Source organism: Parus major, chromosome Z (assembly GCF_001522545.3).
Source record: "Parus major isolate Abel chromosome Z, Parus_major1.1, whole genome shotgun sequence".
In the NCBI taxonomy this organism is placed as follows: Eukaryota; Metazoa; Chordata; class Aves; order Passeriformes; family Paridae; genus Parus; species Parus major.
In genome coordinates this window covers 22,050,263-22,067,683 of record NC_031799.1, presented here as the reverse complement: position 1 = coordinate 22,067,683, position 17,421 = coordinate 22,050,263, and the positions used below count along the sequence as shown (strand labels likewise).

Below are 17,421 nucleotides of genomic sequence, written 5' to 3'. Positions count from 1 at the left end.
TGTGATGTCTGCTCAGATGCAAAATGAGCACTATAATAAAAAAAAAAATCATACATTGTAGCTAGTTTGTACAAGTGAATTTTCTGCTTCATAAGAACTAAAGGAACAGACTGACTTTGATGTTGTACTTTCTTACATTAATTAAAATAGTTTTATACTAAGTATTTTTTGAAGATTATAATGCTTAGGTAATTCCCATTGTAAAAATAAAATGAATGAAAAGTTCATACATTTGAAGTTTTGTGATTGAACTTTCTATGAAATTTTGTTTCTTGTAAGTTGCTCTCGGTCTGAGGCTACACTGATGCAGTGGGGGCTGTGTGGATCTAAAGAACAGACTGGCAAAAAACCACAAAACCCAAACACCAAAAATTCTCAAAATTATAGGAAGTTCAAAATGCAACTTCTCTTTTTGTCCCCTTGTCTAGCACTGCTCTGATACCGAAAAGTGGGAAGTGTCTGAGGTAGCATACCTGATCACTACATTATAAATTGTTGTGCTAAGTTGCTTTTTCTACTGTCCTTGTGCTCATATTCATTATCTTCCAGAAATTTTTGGAAATTAAAAAATCAGTCTCAGTGCTGCTCAGTCAAGGTTATCAGAGATGTGCTCATACTTAACTGGCTGAATTGAAGATATATTTTGGGGACTGAGATTGTTTTGTTTATTTGCCTGGTGATTTTGTACAAAGGGGAAGATAATAGGATAGGCTAAAAATGTTTCTTTAATTACTTTCACTTTTAGCCGGAGTGTTCCAATATTTGCATTAAAACTCGTACTTTTTCTGCAGCTTCTGGAAAAACATAAGAACACGGAAAGTATGGTAGAGCTCCTTGAATTGTACCAAATGGAAGATGAAGCCTACAGTAATCTTGCAGAAGCGACCACAGAGCTCTACCAGTACTTACTGCAACCATTCCGAGATATGAGGGAACTTGCGATGCTTAGAAGACAGCAGATAAAGGTAGGGTAAAGGCAACTGAGATTCTTATTAATTGGGAAGTTCTACTTTTTAGTTCCTATTTAATAGTTCTGTTATGCAGTATATGAAGTGATATTTTTCCACTAGATGCTGACCTTATTTTTTCTGGGCTCTTCACTCAGATGGATACTTCTGATGAGAGAGAACGTCTGACATGTGTAGCGAAACACCACATGTTTATCTTACTGTCTTACCCTTCAAATGCATGGCTGAATTAATTAGGTCAGACTTAAAATTTTGTGGTTGCTGGGAATATTGACTAATATATAAAATACATAAAAAAGAGATATGTAGTATTTATACTGTTATTAATTTTAGAAGATTACATAGAAAGTTACTTTTCATTTTATTTTCCTGAGATAATCTGGTGAACTGTGGAAAGTCATTACCTTTTTATCTGATGTTGCATGACTTAAATACATGGAACCATATTAGAATACGTAATTTGTTGTAACACTTGGACAATATATTTTTGTAAGAGCTATGTCATGGGATGGCTAGAAAAGCCATCTGAAGAATACTGCATTTTGGTAAAATAGTTCCAGAATAAGTATGTTTGTTATGTTTGAAAGTAATTCTAATCTTGAATGCTTAACCAAAACTAGAAAATGTTACCTTTATTGCTCCTTGGAAGTATTTTTGATAAAATTATTAGTTCCTGGGCAGATAATTAAGACTGCAGCATTCTGATTCTAAGCTAAAAGTTTGTTTCATTTAATCTGTATTGTAAATGTAATTTAATCTCAGCTTGACACCTTGTTCAATTAGCCAGCAATTTTTTTACTGTTTGCAGCTTGAAAATAGTGTTTCTCTCTGGTTTTAAGGAAGAATGAGGGAAGGAGGCAGAAGGATTTATGATGTACTAGTTTTATTTTGACATATTGCTGTGTGCCTAAAGTAATTTTTCAGAAAAAACAGCAATCTTAAATGAACTCAGTTTTATAATGTGATGATGTTTTAACTAAAAGTGCTTTTTCTTCTCTTGAATGATAAATGTTGTTGCACAGAGAATTGGCATGAATATTTTTTTCAGCTGTATTATACAGTTGAAGCCTATAAACACTACATTTATTAAAAAGCTTTCTTCAAAGCATGGTGAAATAATTCCCATTTGATTTGAATTTGTAGTAGAGGAAAAGATGATTTGTTTGTTCTTTTGTCAAATAAGAGAAGTAACTATTACAATGAGTAGAAACACATATTGAGAGTTGTGTTGTGTTTTGCTCTGTTTTGGTTTTTTTAAAACTCAGTAATCTCTTGAATTCTAGTTTTAAAATGTATAATTTCATATTCTTCCTGAAAGAGTAACGTTGATAAACTTCAGAGGTGTGTTCTGTGGTTGATTATTTTAGTTGTACATAATTTCTTCTAATGTACATTATGTTCTCTTTCGAACTTGGCAATTTTTGAGTTAAAAACTTGGTCATTTGTATAATGCAGTAGAGAAAGATGCCTTCTCTTGTTTTTCCTTTCATCGTTTGAGAGAAAGCAGTACTTGTATCTATGATGACAAAACATATATTATACTGGGTAGCTAGGGTTGAAGAAATGTTTTATAAATAGTACATGTGCATGAAATGGTTTGTATTAACTTGCTGCATATGTTTTTCTGGCAGGCTTTCATGTTTTAGACCTTTTCTGCATTAGGTATCTGTTTCTGATTTGTAGGGAAGTTGTTTTTGTTTGGTTTTGTTGGGTTTTTTTGGGGGGTTATTTTTTTAAGAATTTGGGAGGTTTTAAGTATTTAATCAGCTTAATTTTGTCAGTTTTCACAGTGAGTTTAGAAGGAAGTTAATTACATTATCTGTAATCTAAAAGAAGAGTGTTTTCTGCTTTTGGAGCAAGACATAAAAATTGGAATATATGTCATCTGGTGTTAAATTTCTGCTGTTCCTGTGAAATTTTAAGGATGAGACAAGACTAGAGGCGGCAAGGGAAAAACAAAAACTAAATTGTGTCTGATCAGTGGAGGCTTATTAGAGAGGAACATCTGTATTGTATCCAGATTCCTTCTGTGGCAAAAACCCCCCCAAACAACGGACCACAAACCAAACAACCCAAAATGAAAGTTCATAACAAAGTTAAAAATCATGTGGAAGCTTGGAAATGTAGATTACTGTTTGTAATTGTACTTGTTGTAATTGGTTACTTGTTTTGTAATGTTGCCCATTACATTGTTTCATTTTATATTTTGATTGTATATTAATTTTTCAGGTGTATTTTGCTTCATTTAGTGTAAAGGATGGAACATTTAGGTATGTGAGGAGTCAAAGGTGTTTGTGAAGTATTTAAATATTTCTGGATTTGAAAAACAGAATGAAAAATGCGTAAGATCATGAAAGGAAAAAAGGGTGGGTTGTTATGAAATGAAATGAAATGTCGCTGTGGAAAAGTAACTTCTAATGGCATTTTTTCTCAATTATGGGCTAGTCATCTGACCCTAGAACGCGGTTCTAGCTTCCAGCATCAGAAACCTGGTTTTGTTTCTATGAATGCTTTTTATATGTAAGTGCTGCACAAATCCATGAGGACTTGCCTCCAAGTATGACAAGATGCTTACCAAATACCATGCATTCTTGAAAGTGCTGAGCACTGCAAGCACAGTTATGTTTTGGGCTTAAATCTTTTTATGTATGATAATGGGGACGACCCTGCTCGCCCCAAGGCCTTTTATGAGGGACACAGAAATAAAAGCCAAATTGTAATGAATGGTATTATCAAATTGAGAAATGCCTATCAAAGAAGCAAGTCTATATTAATTTCAAGATGAAAGTATAAGATATATTTAGTAGACATAGTCTGTGTGTTTAGTATATATTTTGCAATGTAAATATGAAAAGTTGTATTGATAAGCCAGCCAAACAGTCCTTATGTTCACTGAATGCTGGAGAAGGCATAATAAAGGAATTGAAGACAGTATTATATTTTATGTATATGTAAAAGCTTGGCTGAACTTGCATAGGCATTTTCTGATTCAATTATGGACTGTTGCTGGTATAGTTGTAATAATATGTAAAGACATTCAAGCAATGAGTTTTAGCATGTTAATTTCACCATATGGGTTACCAGACCTTTTCTTCTGATTTTGGACTCTCGTGTATTATATAGGCACCAGGCAAGTGAAGCTTGATATTCATATGCTCTGTTACATGTTTTGGGCTGTCTGTGTATTCTTCCAAGAACTGGGAAGACAACTGTGAACGTAAAACCACAGCACAAACAATGTTCATAGATTATTTTATCTTGCATTAATGTTGAATTTTAAATGGAATTTAAGATACTCTTTTTTCTAAGAATCAGACTACTTGGGAAGAAATGGTGTTATATTTTTGATTCTAGAAATTTTTTATGCCCACAAATTTTTCCTTAATCAAAGTAAATAATTTCCCTGTGAAAATTTTGCTTATTTTTCATGTGTGCAGAACAACATTGCCATAGCAAAAAAGTGGGAGGTAGTAGGCATCAATAGCTGGAAATAAAAAGGCTAAGTCTTTCTGACATTTGGAAAAACCTGAGTAGACACCTCTACTGGTGCCTTTGATTTCAGAAAGTCAAATCTAAGCTTTGTGAGATCCTCCATATTTAGTGCTGTATTCTTCAGAAAGTATGTAAGGGACTTACCACTTATTGGTTGATACTTGACTATAGAACTAGAGGCCAGGTTACTGTGATCAAGCTTTAAGTCCTTTAAGACTGAGACATGAAGGTTTCTTTCATACATAAATCTGTATATACCAAATCTGGTTATTTAGAAAAGAAAAAAAGTGTATTTCAAAAAACGATTTCATAGGCAAAACCCCAAAGCCTTTTTTGTCTGTACATCTGTGTTCATCAGTCTTCATACAGACAAAGAAACTACCTTGCTACTTAGAATTTTTATGGCCTTGTAGTTGTGGACAGTACTTCACAGTCATGATGAATAGGCACTGGGTTTGATCAAATGCCAAGTGAAATCAGTGGGAGGCCTTCTCTTTTCATGCTTGAGGGTTTTTTGGATGTCCTTGATATTAGACTGAAGATAAAATGTAACAAATTGCTTCACAACTTACATGTAGATGCCAGCAAAACTTCAAAACATGCATTCTTGAGGGTCTGAGTTGAACTGGTTTTGCTTAACTGAAAACGGATAATATCTCATTACGGGTGAAGGCCTAGAGCCACCATTACATCTGAGCTCATCTCCAGGAAATGAGAACATTGAAAACTTATCATATGTTAAATATATTAAACACACTTAGAGCTTCATTGCTGACGTGTTAATTAGTTGTACTTACATGTTAGTTCACGTGAATGTGAGGAGATTTTAAGAACTTCAAATACATTAATGTTGAGGTCTAGCACTGGAAGTTAGAGATTAGAGCAGTGCATATGTTGATAGCTCATAACATTCTGCTTTTAAAACTTTTGGAATCTTTTATTAATCTGTCTGAAGGTTTGCTTCCCTCTCAAACTCTCTTACTCAGATTCTGGTATGTAAAAAATACAGCTCTGGCTCAACTCTATGTGGGCTTGTTTGTTTAATATATGGTGGTGAATTGCCGTAGTGAATCTCATAACTGATTTAACTAATTTACACAAAATTAAGTACTTAGAAATGAATTACGTTGTACTGAACATGTAAAATTTTGGTTGAAAATAGTTTCATGAATTATGAAACAAGTTCAAGGGAGAAGAAATTTTCTGATGAGAGCAGCTGGAAAAGCTAAGATAATTACTTCAAAAATAACAGAATTTAAAAATTAAAGAGTATCTTTTTTAAAAATTCTCCAGTGATGTAAAGATGTTTTGGAGAAACTGTAAAACTTCAAAAGATTTTTAACTTTTTTTTTTTTCCTTACCTATTTGTAGCTGGAAGTGTGTCCTCACATCATCAGGAATAATACTTAAATATTAACGTAGCTCTTGAAAAACCTGTAGACTGGAGAAGAAATCTAAGTTTATGTAAAATGGTCAGAAACTTTGTGGAAAATATTGTGTGCTTGTTTGAAAAGATGAAGCAATATGGTGAATTATGCTTATTGTCTTTACAGTTTGATTCAAAAGGGTTGTATGTCAGTCTCTGTTTACAATCTGAACTATAGGTTCTCTAGACTGTTATATGAACTCAGAACAGAACATTTTCCTGACTTAATGTCAGGGCTTTCTCAAAAAACAAAAAATCTAAAGAGGTGATCTGATAGAAAGCAGGCTGGTACTGTAAATCATTTAATGAAACTTAGTTCCTGATAAGAGGTAGCTGACTACAAAAGTGGTGTGTATCTGATGACTTAAATCTTCTTGTCTGCAAAATTAGCAGAGTACAAGACTGCTTTAGGTGTTCAGCTATAAAAGTGATTAATAAGACTTGTAGAAAAATTTGGTTGTACTTGAATTGTTTATTATTTAGTTTTTCAAAAAGTCACCATCCAAAAAAAGCTGGGCTGGATAATAAAATGGTAGGTGAAGTTTCAATAAATAAAAAACTAATGCATGTGCAGAAGGTTGGTGACAACCTCCAAAAGCATATATGCATATTTATATGCATCTATTAACTGACTGCTCTTGAGGAAAAATGTATAAGAGTTACCTAGAGTTTGCTGAAAATACTGTGTTATTCAGCATTTTGAAAGAGCAAGGAAAAAGGTTTTGAATAATTAGAGATATTTAAAAAAAAAACAAGTGCCAGATAGAAAACATCACACTTTGGTATACATCCCTGGTATACTTGCATTTTTAGTTTCTTCCTCTCAGAAATACACCATGGTATCAGAGTAGTGACAGTATGCAGCATAAGGGTGTTTCCCTATTAAACATCCTCAGTGCTAGACCAGAGTAAAAGAATTGGATTGCCTTAGTTTGGAAAGCATGTGATTCATCAAAGGTAAGACAGATCTGTAAATAATGAATGTTAAGGGTAGAAAGTATAGAAAATAGCGGTACCTCAATGAACCTGTGTTGTGTTAAATAACGCAAAAGCAAACTCTTAGTATACCTTACATGCTCTGAGGCAATAATTTCCACAGTTTAACTATGGACACCAAACACATGTGTTCAGAAAGAGTCACCAGTGTCTATTAATGATTTGGATTAACCATCAGCTTTGGAGGCCTATAACAGAATTTGGGAGTGTATCCATACCTTAATTAAGGCATATCCATGCCTTAATTTTTTTTTTCTTTCTTTCTCAAGTGCTAGTAATGGAGGAAATAGTGCAGAAAAATGCAGAATCAGTGTATCTATTCAAACAGGCATCTTGATGGAGCTTTGAAAGACTGATAAACATGCAGAAAATTCTAAATTATGTGTCTCTGAGGATTAGAGTCAAGGAGAGTGAAACCTAGAAATGTATGATTTTTTTTTTTCTTTGCAGTGTTGGAGATAGGGAAAGAGAAAAAAAGGAGGAGACTTTGAGGTGACTTTGATGCAATGATATTCAGACTTTGGAGGTCAAGGAGAAGGACCAAAAGCCTTCAGAGGTTGAAAAATTTGCTGAGAGTCTAAATTTTGCAAAAAAAGTTTTTTTACCTAAGTATCTAAATAGTTTGAAATCTAGTCATTTTTAGTACTTCTTTTTCAAGAGTGGTCTGGAAAAAACCCTTTTTGTAAGCTTTCATCGTATTTGCTAACTTCATACTGAAACTTATCCGGCTTTATTTGCTAGTTACAGTTATTTTCAGTATCCATGTGCATGACTATTTATATATCTTTAATGAGATTTCTTCTAGCTATAATTGTCACTATTTCTCTTTTTCAGTATATTGTATATAAAAATTGTCAACCATATTTTGATGAACTCTTGATAGATATGCTTAACATTTTGTCTGTTGTATATATTAAGGTTTTTTTAACTGAAGATTTAAAAATCCAGCAAATCATTTTCATGCACAAACAGAATCTAGAACGTCTGGAAACACTCGAGCCCACTTACCTTTGAGTCAACTTGGCTTAAACAACATTTTCAAGTAACTAGTACAATTTGCCTTCTTAATTATATCTTCTTTTATTTTTTTAAAAAAACCTTTCTTTTTAAAGGTGAACTCTCTTTTAGTCTCCATCTCAATCAGTGAAGCTGAAATGTTTCCTGCTATACAGATGAATAAGTAAGGAAGGCATAATGCAGGGTACACTGTTTAGCTTTAATTCTGTCAATTGCCAATATAAAATACTGTAACTTAGTGTTTTTAAAACTCTGCACTACTTCTTAGTTTTTCAGCATTCTCCAGGGTTCTGGAAAAAACATTCACCACGGCACTTTGCAGTACAATGACATTATTTTCAATCTTCTTTATGTATGTCCTAGCATCTTGTTACCTTTTGGTTTGTTGCTTCCTTTACAATTCAGTCAAGACTGCATTGTGTATCTTGTTCTCCTATGTTGTAAGGTAAACATGAAGGTCTACAAAACTCCTTTTGTTTGTGTTTTAGTCCCAGGTGCCAGATATTTTGAGGAATCTAGACCATGCAAACTAAATGGGTTTTTATGTACTAACATTGCAGTCTATGTCCATATTCCTTAGGATAAAACTAGTAAATCTGTAATGTCCTTTTTAAAGCTAAATGCTTTCACTTAATATATTTAGGGGTGTAGGTATGAAATTATAACATGTTTGGGGAAGTAATGCTGGGTTTGTGTTAACAGCTGGGGACACAGTTAAATTAAAAACAGCAACAGAAAAGTTACTAAGACTAACTTTGAGAAGTCTCTGACTAGATGAAGCTGAAATGCATATTTTCTGGCTGCTATCTAGCCGGCTGTGGTTGGAATTGCTTGTTTGACCTCTTGGAGAAGGCAGATAGCTGAGCCTTCGATCTGAAACATGCTTTTATGTATAAAGCCATTTCCATTTTGTGTTTTGTCACTGTGATCTGCACTATGCACTCAGCTTACTTTTTTTTTTTTTGTTGTTCTTATAATTACCTGACCTGCTGTTACATCTCATTTTCCTCTTTTTCTGCCTCTTACCAGTCCATCCAGGATAGAAGGATAACAAAGGGAGCTGGAGAGACGTGACATATCCCTTCCTAAGTTATTACAAGGCCTGGGTCAAGTCTTATTTCTGTCAGTCTTGTCCATTCTCCAGAAAAAAATGCAGAAAGTAATAATGACCTTCACTTAGCAGATGTATAATATATGTATATCCCATCATTTCAGACCTGTTGCTCGTACTTTCTGTCAATAAACTTATTTTAGTCTCTTGAGAGCTTAACCATAATTTGCAAACTGTTCCAAAGAAGGGTTTTGCAGCAACAGCATTAACTCTATTGATTCATCCTCATTTGCTTATGGGCTAGTTTAGGAACCTCCTTTTAGTTTGTTTTCTCTAAAGAATTAATTTTTTCTCCTTCAGAAACATATCAATACAGTGTTGAAATGTGTTCTTTTATGTTCCATTAGTCTGAAGAAATAGCTGATGAAAATGTGTTTGTGTGATGTGTTGAAGTTAATGGCTTCTGCTGTTTCGATCCCTTCTTCTATGTTTTGTGACAACCACTTTTGTGAAAGCTGTCATAATTTTCTTAGCTTCAAAGCATCATTTGAAGTAGAACTTGTAAAACAAGAAGGTCTACAAAAGCAAGTTTCATCATTGGGGAAAAAAAATCATAACAAATTTTACTATGAAGCTTGGATTCCTCTCAAGGAGAATACAGGATTTTTAAAGGAAGAATAGCTGGAATGTTTTATTGAGAAAGTGATGAGTAGAAGAGAAACTAGATTTGGCTTCTGATCTAGTTGTGAGATGAGACTAGGCTTTCTTTAAAACTTTTGAGTCTAAATGAGCAATTCTAGGCCAAAAGCTCACTTGGAGAAAATGCTAGGTAACTGAAAAGCCTTTTAGGTTAGGAAGAAACATTAACTATATTAGAGTTTCTTAATTTTTAACTAAAAATATTATTTAATTAGAAGTAGATACACAAGTTTACAATAAATGTCATTAGATGACAGCACTTTTCAGTTATTCTTTGCCTTCTTTTAGTCATATCTAGCACGGACAATAGTAATTTAAAATTGTTTGTTTAGTCTCTAAAATGACATCTGCTCTTTTATTACCTATAAAAACTGAAGATGCTTGCATCATAGAGGTGAGAAAAATAAAGCACAAACAGGTTATGCATATATTGCAAATAATAATGGAATGCAGAAGCACATAAGAACTTCCTTTAATTTCATAATGAGAGTTGTTGTCTTACATCAAGGTGATTAATTATTGAAGAGAATATAGAAAACAAAGTCTTCAAAACCCACAAGCCTGTTCATGTTGATATTTAATGGTCTATGGCTACTCCCTTTTCCTTTTTAAATTCTTAGCAAGGACAAAATTAGGGAGTGGTCACTGGAGGTGTTCGCAAGTGGGGAGGAAACCTGCCTTTTCATAAGATGCAAGCTCGAGAGGCATGTTCCTTATCTTTACTTCCCAACTTTTCCCCCTATTACAGCTGTAGTCTTCATTTAAACTACCTATTTCCCCCCATAGGCTTTCTTTCTATTTCCTGTGATAACATATGCTACAAGTAATTTCTATCTTGTATATGAATATACCAAAATTATATTATTTAAATTGGATAATATTATTTAAGCCTGCTCTAGTGGCAGATGGTTGGACTGAGATATAATGCCTAAACAGCCATTTGGGACGGGGACCATGTTCATCTCTGTTTTTCTCTGGAGATTATCTGTCCTGCCCTGAAAGGATGACAAGCATAAATCTAATTAATGACCAGTAGATTACAATAGTTCCCTAGCTAGGTTGCACTTGAGAACTGGTAGTTCTTCTAAGTTGTAGGTGCTAACTGTATTTGCACTCACAAAATGGCTATTTCTTTTTAATGTGTTTGCCCAAAGTGTTCCAGGTCCATGGCCAGAAGTGGCCCTCTATCTTGTAGTTTGTCATAGTTACTTCTTTGATGCTAAAGAATGACCATAATTACCTTTGGAAAGGTTGTGATCAGTATTTTCTTTCATACTGTTGTTTTTTGATTATTTTTAACGTTTTAATTTGACATTTCTTTTTAATATTCTTATTTTTCACTTTTTTGATGGGGAAATTGAATCACGTGGAATGAAGGGGCTGGGTGGGAAGAGATTGGTTTTCTAACAGGGAGCGTTGGAGCAGCTTCAGGCCAATGGAGTGGCTCTCAGAGGCTGCAGGGTGTGTACATCAGGCAAACCCAGCCTGTCCCACAAGCTTGGACAGGAACATCACAAGCCTGAAGTGAGAAGCAAGGAGCAGCAGCCAGCTAGTTCTAAGGCACAAAAGGGACTCTTAAAGTTTGCTTCCACTCAGAAAGTCACTGACCTAATAGAAACACAGGTGGGAGCTGTCTTCAAGGAGGCAGCGCAGACTCTATCCATTGAATACCATTCTGGAGTCTCCTTCTGAGAGGTCTTCTTTTCCCAAAATTAGGTCCTGACTTTTGTGTATCCAAAGAGTAACAAAGATCTCTGTGACTGAGATTGTTACTCCAGCCTGGAAGCTTGTTCTTGAACTTTCTCATTTGAAATTTGTCACCTTGAACCTCAGTTGTCTCAGGCTGGCATAGCTGTGGAGAGGTTTGGCTGCGGTAGTCTGCTCCAACAGCTTCACAAGGGAACAAGCTTTTTAGTTTAAAGTTTGTCCTTAACTTCTAGCTATTCAACTTTATTAAGAAAGCATGTGGGATGTTTCACTTGTCAAAGACAGTTCCCCACTGGCAGCTGGATTCTGCCTTCACTTTTAGATTGGATGCTGCCTTTATAACAATGAGAGCCTCATTCCTTGTCATAGTTTAACCGTGACCATCAACTAGCCCCACATGGGTGCTTGCTCACTCTAGCTCAGTGGGGTGGTGAGAGGAGAATCTCAAGAGTGAAACTGAGGAAATTCACGAGATAGAGGCAGTAAAATAGGCAAAGCAAAAGCTGTGCACATGAAGCAGAGAAAAACTGAGTTCATTCACCGATTCCCATGGGCAGGCAGATGTTCAGCTAACTCCAAGAGCACAGGTTAACAGTGACTTAGAAAGACAAACAGCCATCACTGAACATTACCCACTTGCCCCAGCTCTATTGCTGAGCACAGTGCTCTATGGTATCGAATGTCTTTGTTGGTCATTTGGGGTCAGCTTTCCCCACATGTGTCTCTTTACAACTTCTTGTGAACCCCCAGTCTCCTCTCTAGTGGAGTGGGGTGAGAAGCAGAAGGGGCCTTGGCTCTTTGTCAGCACTGCTTAGCAATAGCTAAAATATCCCTAAGGTTGTTTGCAGGACAACTCCAAAACAGAGCCCATACCAGCTAATAGGAAGAATATTAATCCAGCCAAAACAAGCACATACAGCCTCCATTATTTCATGTATTCAGAGCCAGAAAGTTAACATTTTATGTGTATGTCCCTTATCTAGGCTGCAGAATGCCAAGTCCAAACATGAACATGTAGCTGTATATTTTTTTTTACTGTTCTGCAAGACACTTAGGAGCAGATTCTAGGAGTTTGACTATCTGGCTAGATGTGTAGGTGTTACCTACCTTCTGGCTAGCATGAAGGCAGGTCAAGCAACCTAGGGAAATGTTTCTATCCTTTTTATCTTTCTGGGGCTCCTTTCACACTTCCTTAAGCATGCCACTGTTCCTGCAGCCTTAAGGAAAGATGTTGATCTGTTCTTGCTCACGCAGTTGCTGAAGCCAAGGCTTCTTGGGTTTTCTCTGTGTTGCTATATGAGTACCTTTAGTGCAAATGATGATTCATGGATGACATACTTGGGATTGTGAATAATGAAAAGATGCTTCCCTTTTTTGTTGCTCGCTCTAGGGAACAAAGATACAATTATATTATGCAATCATAAATCTTTTTAGCTTGCACTATATGTGAATAATGTTTTGGCAGACCAAACTTAATGAAAACAATGTTACTTTGAGGCTTACTCTCCTAGAACTCATAGCAAATAAGAAAGTTACTCACATTACTCAGTGATACTGTGTCAATTCAGTGTCAAGTTACCTCATCTCTACCAAGGAGCAGAAAAAGTACTTTTTAACCGGTTGGTTTGTATCCAGCTTCACAAATAAATTTGATGTTTCTGAGTTCTGTGTAAATAGAAAGCATGAATTTCACCACTGTGTAATTCACTGGTGTGTGTGTGTGTATATATATATGTCTGCAGTTCAGAATTTATTTGGAAACCTGTCTGTCCTAAGTATTTCCTGTGGGAGACGTGATACGTACAATGTTCCACAGAATGGAGCATTACAGCATATCTAGTAAAAGTATTTTTCACTCACCACTTGTCCACATTATACCTTATCTGTTGCCTTTCAAAGAGTTTTGGAAATACATAAGTAGATTCAAAAACCTTATTAATGCCCTATAAATGTTTTTCAAGAAATTATTAAGTATTTAGGAGGCATCTATTTATTTTTACTTGTGAAAATCATCCAGCTAAGGGACAAGGCAAGTGGATTTGCAGAAGTAGGTCCTGAACAGTCCCTTAAAAACCTTTCGTTTGCTATTGAGCTATAGAGTGCAATTTTAGACCAAATTGAAGCTCTGTGAAATCAAGATTAATCCTTTAGGCATTAGAACTTCAGGTTGAAATATTCAGGGACATACAAGGTTATGAGCACATTTGGTTTTGTTCAGTTTTGCCTATACTAGTAAGGTGGCTTCTTGACTGATAAATATGAAAAATATTAATTATTAATACTTTGGTATTGCATGATCAGGCTTAAATTTTTAATTAAGATATAGGATATGTAGTCTGTTGTTGTAGTGTGACAGGTGTGTAAAAATTCTCAGGTTTGGGATGGAAAGCTATGTTTTTATTATTGTAAAAAAAACTCCAGGTCTTTTACAGGCTTCAGACAGCTGTGATCTCAGAATAAAATTGCTTTGATCCTAGCAATGAAAGCATGTTTGAGCTCCTAGGCACTAGGAAAATATACTTTTTAAAGTCATCTATACCAAAGAAAAACTTGTAATATGTTAATGATAACTTACCATTACCCCAGCACAACCCTGGTTGCCAGCTTCATTGTGATTGAAGAGCGTTTATTTACTTCAGAATGAAATAGTCCAGGCTGGAAGAAAGCCTGGATGAAGCATGAAGCATGCATGTAATCTGCTGCAAATAAGATGCATAATAAAAATATGCTGACAAAGCAAACTTAAATATGTGGATTTTATGCATCCAGTAAGAAAAGTAATTTTGAAAGATGGATATACTTTTTTCAAGAGGAAGGAGTGCTTCCAAAGAGTTTTTTACTGTTGAGTAGAAATTGTGGTGGTAGTTTTATCCCCTTTTTGTATTATTTTCCTTCTTAGCCCTGAAACTGTTTGCTGTTGGCAGAATAGCTGCAATTAATTGTGTTTTTAATTATGGGCTGATTTATTTTCAGATCTCAATAGAGAATGACTACCTAGGCCCCAGAAGAATTGAGAGTCTGCAAAAAGAAGATGCTGATTGGCAGAAAAAAGCTCACATGGCTGTGCTTTCTATTCAAGATCTTACGGTTAAATATTTTGAAATAACAGCTAAAACACAAAAAGGTAGTTATTTCCTGTCATCCTATCCATCACATGAAAAATTAAATTATTTAATGTTTACCATGTTCTGTGTTGTACTATGATTTATTTTTTTCATCAATCCTTCATGAGGAAAATGCAGTTGTAATTCCTATTTGTTTTTTCTTCTGTGTCTATTTGAGTCTTTCACTTGTAAACCATTTCAGAACATCATCAGAGCTGATCAGAATAGAAATTTTAGGTAGAAGTTTTACAGCTACTTTCTCAATGTAATTTTACTGGCAGTATTCTGTATTTGCAAAGGATTTAGGAAGCATAGAGTCCCTGGTGGATTCTGTTTTCTGTACTGGATATGGCAGACCTCCATAGTAAGTGTTAATTGTCTTTCACTTACTTTCCTTTTCTAGTCTTCCTTGCCTTTCAGTAATTTTTTTCATAGATCTAAACATTAAGCAACAGCTCAGTTTAACTACTAAGTTAAAGCTGCTCTGTTCAGAAGCCTTCATGGATATAACCTTGGCTTTTCTGTGTTTGGAGAATGTGATGGTTTTAGTAAAAAGAGGTGCAGTAAAGCGAGGTCAAGTGACTTGGTATGTACACCTGTGGTCTCATCCTGGTACCATTTTAACTGAAATAACCAGTTTAATAGGGCAAACAGACATTTTTCTAGTTCACTGAAAAAGTTTTCCCCGGTGTCCTCCCATGCCTGAGTGCAGATCCCTGTTTCTTTCTTTGCCTTGGTGATAGATCCTGTGCAATATTCAGAGGAGAAATTCCTTTTTTGACTGGTAGGTTTCTTGTCATCTCTGTACATGACTGCTACACCTGACTCAAGAGATGCAGGCACCACAGATTTCCTCTATTCAGTGACAACCCAAGTTAATGTGAAGTTTCACCTTTTTCAGACTAGATGATTTAATAGGTTAAAGCATGTTGGAATAAATTTAATCAAAGCACATTCTAAATGTACTAATCAGCTTTGCTCCTTTTCCAGTATGACAAAGGTAGCCAATAAGATACACCACTAATTGATAATGGGTATTTATAGATACTTACTTTTTTTTGTTCACATGATTTTTTATGTACAGCAGTCAGGATTTGGAGGAAAACCAATGGAAGGTAACACACCTGAAGGCTGATTACAGCCATGGACCTTTAATATACAGGTTATTTACCTGTTTTTTGTGTTTGGGGTTTTTCTTGAACCCTCCTGATCACAGGGTAGCCTTAAATACCCAAATATTAGCCGATGGCAGAGGAAAAATACATGGGAGCATAAATGTGTTTCTTATTAGCTAAGAACAGTATGTAATAGCATGTGGTGACTGAATGCCACTCCTTTGATTCCATTACTTTTGTGGCTTTTGCTTTGCAAAGCTAAGTACAGTATCACATGATCTATATATTAACAATGGTGAAGATCTTGTGTGTCCACCTAGATGTTATATGGGGCCCAAGAATAGTAAATCGGAATCAGGCTAGGAACTTCTGCATTTTGAGGTAAAACATAGATGTTGTTTCAATTTCATAGTGTTCTTACAGAATTGCACTCGGAAGTTAAGCTGAAATCACTGTTTTAATTTTTTTTCACTCTTCAGATTTATTTAAATTTATGACTGTACTATGAATGTTATTAAGGTAAGCTGGAGACTTTATTAGCTGATAATTGGTGGTTACAGAAGTGGGGAAAATTTGGAATGCAGTTCAAGACCAAATGGTTGTATAAATGAGATTTTTATTAAGTACAAATGTGTGCGTTTTCTTTGCAGCAGGATCACTAGTGGTCTGAAGAATAGACTAGTAAGATGCCTGTCTTTTTTTAACTTTCTGTAGCTGTGTATGATCGAATGAGAGCAGACCAGAAAAAATTTGGTAAGGCAGCATGGGCAGCAGCAGTGGAACGTATGGAAAAGCTTCAGTATGCAGTTTCTAAGGAGACTTTGCAGTTGATGCGTGCTAAAGAAATCTGTTTGGAGCAGAAGAAACATGCGCTGAAAGAGGAGGTAAGTTTTCATGCCAGTAAGTAGAAAATTACAAAAAAAAATACAGAAAGAAACAATGTTAGACAAAATGATGTTGCAATGTAGGTGTGGTGAGTTTTGTGCCACTTATGTTTTCTGTTCACCTTTTCCTGGTTAGTCAACCAGAAAGACAGTTTTTACTGTTAATGTTTACAAGCTGTCCACCGGGATGAGTAAAATGAAGAGAAAGGATGAGACAGAAATTGGCTGCCATGTAATCTCTGCAGTTCAGCTTTCAGAGGCATGACCACCTTTTCAGAATAGCTCTCACATTCCAGATGGAAAGTGTCTGACCATTAGTAAATATATGTATAGCTGGATGGTTGTGTTGCACTCTTTCTCTGCTTACCTTAATTACTGAGGCAATCTTCCAGAGGGGGCTGTGCTAGCTACAGTTTTCCTGAAGAAAGAGTTCATGCATGAAACTGTGTTTAAATGCTTTAGCAGGAAAAAATCCACATTTATTGGGTTTTATGACATCTCTTTAAAAGTACCAATACTACAAATTCTCTGTTAAACTTTGCTATCATATGGGCGTTTGGTGCAAATAACATTTTGTCATACTAATGTCAATGTGTGTGCTAGCAATTAGATGACTGTTTTAAGATAACTTTGCAAATGTTTCAGCAAAATTTGACTAAACTCATGGTGCTGTTACAAATGGTTATCTATGGTTATCCAGAGAGCTCATGGCTTTAGCCATGCAAGGGCTGGTAGGTTTGTAAGGCTGATAGACTGTGTATCTATTTTAGGACCCTCCATAGAAGACAGCTTGATCTGCAGGGAAGAGAGAGTACATGCAGGACCCAGAGCACAAAAATAGGTTTACTGCATTTCAGTGCTCTTTAGATTTGGAAATCCAGGAGTCATCTGAAAACCTGAGTTTATTAGGCTATTGTCATCCTTAGCCAAGAACTGATGAGACAGTCCAGCAGTACAAATTG

General features: G+C 35.4%; 1 protein-coding gene across 2 annotated transcripts in view; it reads left to right on the top strand.

Annotated features, from left to right (window-relative positions):
• Positions 1-17,421, top strand: part of JMY (junction mediating and regulatory protein, p53 cofactor) — a 62,120-nt gene that overhangs the window by 15,744 nt on the left and 28,955 nt on the right. For both annotated transcript variants that reach the window (XM_015653043.3, XM_015653042.3), the window contains exons 2-4: positions 792-965; positions 14,330-14,480; positions 16,290-16,459. In XM_015653043.3, coding sequence (XP_015508529.1) covers positions 792-965; positions 14,330-14,480; positions 16,290-16,459 — 495 coding nt within the window. The remainder of the gene's footprint in view (positions 1-791; positions 966-14,329; positions 14,481-16,289; positions 16,460-17,421) is intronic.